At 30.9% G+C, this 6,271-nt stretch overlaps 2 protein-coding genes across 2 annotated transcripts; both read right to left on the reverse strand.

Annotated features, from left to right (window-relative positions):
• Positions 1–500: 500 nt before the first annotated feature.
• LOC119601041 (39S ribosomal protein L37, mitochondrial) lies at positions 501–2,364 on the reverse strand. Its single transcript, XM_037951727.1, has 5 exons — positions 2,074–2,364; positions 1,670–2,017; positions 1,149–1,429; positions 924–1,093; positions 501–846 (listed from the first exon to the last, which is right to left on the reverse strand). The coding sequence occupies exons 1-5, from the start codon at positions 2,247–2,249 to the stop codon at positions 592–594; spliced, it is 1,230 nt and encodes a 409-aa protein (XP_037807655.1). The 5' UTR covers positions 2,250–2,364; the 3' UTR covers positions 501–591.
• A 997-nt stretch (positions 2,365–3,361) lies between these two features.
• On the reverse strand, positions 3,362–5,146 carry LOC119601039 (protein arginine N-methyltransferase 1). The gene is made up of 4 exons (XM_037951724.1): positions 4,937–5,146; positions 4,584–4,823; positions 4,292–4,521; positions 3,362–4,222 (listed from the first exon to the last, which is right to left on the reverse strand). Exons 1-4 carry the CDS (start codon positions 4,937–4,939, stop codon positions 3,601–3,603), a joined length of 1,095 nt encoding a protein of 364 aa, XP_037807652.1. The 5' UTR covers positions 4,940–5,146; the 3' UTR covers positions 3,362–3,600.
• Positions 5,147–6,271: the final 1,125 nt, after the last annotated feature.

The following is a 6,271-nucleotide window of genomic DNA, read 5'->3' on the forward strand; positions in this document are numbered from 1 at the left end:
TAGTAGACTGCGAGGGTTAAGTCCCGCAATTTCCTCCAGTTCGCCATGGAACCTATTCCCTAGCCATTTCAACCTGAGGTTCTGTATTAATTCCTTTCTATGTATTTAAATCATATTTAACAAAAAAATATTGAGATTTTTTTTTATTATTTTTTAGTTAGACCTCTTTCAGACTATGCCTTTTGAGTCAATATGCACTAAGTAAGGGAAATCGTTAAGGCAGCTGATTTTTATTTGTTTATTTAAAAGGAGCTTGGGCTGTGTCAAAATAAATTAATTTATTTATTTTTATTCTAAAAAAAATTGTGTTTTCAAAGAAAAAAAAAATCAAATTTAAAATTATGAATTAAAATGTTCATAACAAGTTTTCAAATAAGAAAATTCAGATGAAGAAAAAATATTGTGTTTGTTACCGAAACGCTCCCACCTTACTTATTACATCATGTTTCAAACCCTTTTTATTTATTTTTTTTTTTAACAAAATAATAAAAAAAACGATATTATCGTTCTTTGGTTTATTACATTGGTGAAGGATATACAAAGGCATTTTTTAATTTAATAATTTATTTGTGTACGTACACATATACTTATTTAGGAATTATTATAAAAGGCATTCAAGCAACGAAAAACGTCTTTATTGTATCCTTCCAAATATGGACGACCAGTCTTGTAACCGCATTCAGTAAACAGGTCCATGTTCGATTCGTGGAACCAATAATTTTTCAAATCACCGTTTTCGCCCAGAGCCAATGTATTTAATTGAAAAATACCAAAATGAAAAGTTCGCCCATCTGTCTGAATACTTTGCACCACAATAGGTTTTGGTAAATTTTCTAAAGCAGATTCCTTTACAAATGAAAAAAGAAAACGATTTTAAACTATAATCTATACACAAAAAAGACTGCCAAAGAAATGCTTCTTACTCCATATAACTGTTTAGCTCTTGCAGCAGCCACAGCAAAAGCTTTCAACATTGTTCGACTCTGAAATTGTGTTATTGTCACACCAACCTCATGCAAATTACCGACAAATTCCTTGTTGAAAAATGTAATAATTGTGTGCGGATTTGAAAAGTTAATCCTTTTGCTAAGTGCTAAGAAAAACAATCATTATTATTTGTCCATTTTTTTTTAATAAAAAGGTCTCACGATAAAATGTTTCCGTTGTGTATACATTTTTCTTTGGCAAAGAAATTGTGTACTTTATGGGATATAAATCGGGTAATTCTCCATCATATTTAACTTTGATTTGTTCAATTGGTCGAGTAGATGTTATCAGTTTTTCAGCCGATACTTCAAATTGCAATAAATCGTCACCTTTGGGAATGGTAACTTTGAAATCAACTTGATCGAGCAGTTGACGGCGTGAGGCGACAGATCGCCCCGATAATTTTTCGCATTCAGTAATCAATTTGTTAGTCAGCAAACGACTGAAATAAATTTAATAAACAATACATATTTAATAATTTAAATATTTGCTATAAACCATAAAATAAACTTCCTAACTCGGCACGGATATTGTTTCTTCACACTGATGTTATAACTGAAATTGTTCGATACACCGTAAGGCTCTTGTGATAAAACAATTATAGCAAAGATCATTGCGACTATTAAGGTGTTTAAATGACTTGAAGAATTCAATTACATAGTTTGAAATATTTTGTACTTACTTTCTACGCTGGTGGGAAATTCCATAATCTCTTGGTAGATTAAATGCAGGTCTATCCGGTAATTTGACTTTTGGTAATTTTACTTGTTCCGCATCCAAAACATGTGATGCCATTATCATTTGATGAACATGACGATCCACATTGCTAGGTAATTGTATTTTTGTTATAGATTCTTCGATTGTTTTTGGAAAACCTTTTACTTCTATTGTTTTAGTTAGAACTTGAGCTTGCTGCAAACCTTCTAGTAAAACGTTAGCATTTCCATACATATGGCATTTCTGCTGATGCCAATCCGGATGGGTTTCATCTTCTGGCAAAACTACTGGATGATTTCCAACAATTTCAAAGCTATAAATGTAGATATTGTAACATAATTTAATAATGTTAAATAATCAATGTATTACCGTAGTTTTTCCACTTTGGGTTTGATTACATCTTCGACATCTTTAACCTGAATGCCAAGTTTTTCTAATTCGGTAGCAGCACCGGTATCATTTGGTACACGTTTACCCTGTATTTGCCAATGTTTCTTAAACGTCCAGCCCAAGTGTTGGGCATATAATCTTGGAGAAAAACGCATTTTAATTCTGAATTAATCCAGCAATTTTAACTAATCTTTTACCGAAAAAAGAAAACAATTTTTTTTAAGGTTATCTAATAATAGTGATTATACAGAGTTGTAAAATGTACGCAGTTGTAATATTTCGTAGTGTCATGAACACAATGAAAGCGACAGGCAAAAAAAGATTAGATAGAATCTTAAATGCAAATTCGGCATTAAAAAATATTGAATTGAAAATGCACAATATAAATAGTTCTGCTAAAAGTAAAAAATCTTCGTTCTCATATTGGCACGATGGGTGCGGAGGTATTTTATCAGTAATCGTGTATATGAAAATTAATCTTTCAATATGCACATAATTTTATTGTGTTGTATACACCTTATTCGCTATAGCGGAATATACAGTGGGTACGTCTCAAATAGCACGTTTTATATTAGCATCTACATTTTATTTTAAAAAGAAATTCAACGACTTGCACTTCGTCATATTGATGTCAAATTCTTAGAATAAAAATTTTAAATTTCTTTAAATAAGATATTTTTCATCATAAATCCGTTTCCTTAATTTGATGCAAAATATATATGTGTGCTATTTAATTTGTCGAATCAAGTTCAAATATTTTAAAAATATTTATGAAAATAAAACCAACATTGTAATCATTTAACAAAAACATGACGAACATTACCTGATAAAAATATTTTACCTTAAGTGATGAATTCCGTTTTTAAATAAAATGCAGCATGTTCAATGTAAAACGTTCTATTTAAGATGTCGCCACTGTATACCGATATCCGATGCCGCACATCTCATATGTATTCACTGGAATATCAGCGATCACACATGATTTTAAAAATATATTTTTCCAACACCCATAAAAACGACTAAATTATTACATGAAGAGAATCATTTATATCACTAGAAAATAAAACTATATGAGAAATTTTGAATTCTGTGCTTAAATCCCATTGCATTTTATTTAACAAACAAAACATCAAAAAATAATTAATAATTTATAAAATATTTAAAAACATCTTTCTTTTAAATACAAATTGGTTGCGGCCATCAATTTAATATTTTATTTCATCCTTGGCAAACCAATAATAATTTACAATAAAATAAACGGGATTTCTTACACTACAAAAAATATAGAAATACTTCCCACATTATTTATTACATATTAATATTATTTGCTTGCAATCGGAGCGGCCATGGAATTGTTAAGTTAGGAAGTATTTCTCTGCTGTTTGGAGTTGCTTTACAATAGCAGAAATGAATATATTTAAGGGAATTTTAGTAGCAAATAAAACAACTTATATCTATAAAACTTTAGTCTTAATATAATCAAGCTTACAATCATCATCACTAATATCAACGCATTCTGTATATGTTGTTTTCGTGCACTTCCGAGTGTTCCCCCTTAAAGTGCACCTCTATATTAAAATCAAGATCACGGTTGTTGCGCTCGTTGGGCTTCATTTTAAATGTGCCCTTTATTTCTTCGCCTTTCTTGACTGTCAAGTATTCATCCAAATAAAAGACAGTCTGTTTCCAATGTGTGTATGTGGCCTCAGGCGAAGTGCTGAAGCCGAGACGTTTATGGCACTTTGTAAATTCGATATTGAAGTATGTAACTAAAGCCTGCACAAAATCGTTGCGTTTAATAATCAAACTAAACGGTGATACAAATTCCAAGTCAGACTTTTTAACCGTATACAAATCGACTTCCTTAATGAGATACGACGTGGACACCACCTGTTTTGGATCGACTACATCGACCAACGGCTCGGTTACAGCAACCTTGCGAATACAACTCATATCGAAGCCATAAACATCATCCCACCAATTGATTTTCTCATCTTTATACTGGCGATCTTCAATAGCAGTGATATAAAGGGTGCCGCGATCTGGAAACATCATACCATCAGATTTTAGCCACTTGTCACGAGCGAACAATACTGTATCCAACATGGATTCATAAAACAGACAGTATCTGAAGTGATATGCACATAATTACTTTTATTTTCTGAAATATGTATAATTAATTAATATCTATACTAACCCCATCCACTCCGAGATGATAATGTCCACTTTCTCAATACCATTTGGCAACTCTATATCCTCAATTTTACCCTTAACCACTTTAATAACATCATTCAAATTGTTGTCAATGACCACTTGGCGGGCATATTCGACAATATTTGAACAATCCACTGCAATAACAGTGGACGCACCGGCCTTGGCTGCAAACATCGACAGAATACCAGTACCGCAGCCCACATCCAATACCACCTTGAAGGTTAAAATTCATTTTCAAGAAATATTCTTTGGTCACCAATCTATTTAAGACTTACCTTTCCCCTGAAAAGGTGCTTATTGTGATACATGGCATTGCGGTATGTGATGGTTCGTACTTCATCTTTCAACATCTCCTCGTGTATACCAAAATGAGCATAGGAATCAAAGTAGTAATCACGAGAAGTCATTTCCTCAGCCGTTGCTACCTTTCCTTCGCCATCGGTGGCCGATTTCTTTATTACATTATTTACCGATTCGTTGGCATTATTGGTGGACTGCATAATAATATCCTCAGACTAAATGAATACACCACAAAAAGCAGAAAAAAAGCGTGTGTGAGAAAGGAAGTCAAACAAGATGCTGCCAAAAAGCACACATTCAACTTTTGAAAACCCGAAAAAACACTTACCATTTTCTCTTGCAAATATTTCTATATAAAAGGAAGTGACTTTAAAATATCTGGTAGCTGCTTACGAATAGAATTTTCTTTAAGATTAAACAAAACTTATTTTCACGTTCTGCAAATTTATCTTCTTCTATTCTGTTCAGTTGATTTCAGTTCAGAGACCGCGCGGTGTTCAGAGACCTGCGCTGACAAAGATAAACGACGGCGGAGGCTAAAACTATAATGTTCGGCGACGGCTTAAAATCGAAGGTAAGGCTGCGAAGTTTTCGGCTATGTTTTAAAAATTTTCAACAATATGTTATTGAAATTTATGAAAATTTTAAATTTGTTTTTTAAAATTTATAACCACTGAATAACAAGAAATGAAAAATTACCCAATTCATCTGTCAGTCGGTATACATTAGCTTTGTTCCTTTACTTGTCATGTTTGCAGGTTTTTACCAGAAATTGTAAAAGAGAACAAAATTGAGAAATAAAAATTGTTTTCTCTTTGCCAGAACTTGCAGGTTTTAGCCAGAACATTTTTTCCTGGCAAATAGAAAAAAATTTGTCAAATAAATTATTTGTTTATAAAAATACATTGAAAACAAAAACTGTTTAAAATTTTTGATTTATTTTGATAAATAAGTATGTGTGATTGTAGTTTTTCAATTTTATTTTAATTTTAATAGAAATTTGTATGAATAAACTTCAATACAAATTTATTGAAAGAGAAATTTTGTTTTTTCTGTTCCCGTACTTTTTACAAGTACGAAGAGAAAATTCATTAATTCTCTTTAGCCAGAAAAGTTCTGGAACAAAGCTATTACATTTAAATTTATACTCTGAAAAATTTATTAAAATATTTTGCACATATATTATCTATTATTTTATTCTTATTTAAACGATAATATTTCCCATTTGTGCAAGTGAACAAGTTTATTAGATTTGTTTCATGAACACCTTATTCAAATTGCAATATTTGTAAACATTTTAAAACAACGTCAAACGAAATTAATGTTAATACATTAATTAATGTTTTTTGATACAATGAAAGTATTTTAAACAAATAACATATGAACACTTACGACTATAATGTATTATTCTAATTAATAAGTCCTAATAAGAGTTAAAACTATTAATTGATACAAACGAAATTAAATAGAAATTATTTATACAAGAAATTTAAAAAAATTCGCTTAAAATGTATACATTCAAGTTTATAAATTTAAAGTGAGCAATATAGAGCTTATTTATTAACGTCCGTCCAGATAACAACGAAAAATAGTAACGGCAGAGAAAAAATTCGAGTTTTTGGGAATTAAGTGGCAACACCACAGGGGAAAAATAAATTGCTTA

The sequence above is a fragment of the Lucilia sericata genome, unplaced genomic scaffold, assembly GCF_015586225.1.
Source record: "Lucilia sericata isolate MDLA Ls3-8-SP2 unplaced genomic scaffold, ASM1558622v1 Contig000138F_arrow, whole genome shotgun sequence".
Taxonomy (NCBI): Eukaryota; Metazoa; Arthropoda; class Insecta; order Diptera; family Calliphoridae; genus Lucilia; species Lucilia sericata.

Coding starts and splice junctions, on each gene's coding strand:
- LOC119601041 (XM_037951727.1), bottom strand. CDS start 2,249: ATGCGTTTTTCTCCAAGATTATATGCCCAACACTTGGGCTGGACGTTT. Junction 1,430..1,669: donor ATTTCCCACCAGCGTAGAAA/GTAAGTACAAAA, acceptor AATTTATTTCAG/TCGTTTGCTGACTAACAAAT. Junction 847..923: donor GAGCTAAACAGTTATATGGA/GTAAGAAGCATT, acceptor TCATTTGTAAAG/GAATCTGCTTTAGAAAATTT.
- LOC119601039 (XM_037951724.1), bottom strand. Junction 4,522..4,583: donor AGCACCTTTTCAGGGGAAAG/GTAAGTCTTAAA, acceptor TTAACCTTCAAG/GTGGTATTGGATGTGGGCTG. Junction 4,223..4,291: donor ATCATCTCGGAGTGGATGGG/GTTAGTATAGAT, acceptor ATATCACTTCAG/ATACTGTCTGTTTTATGAAT.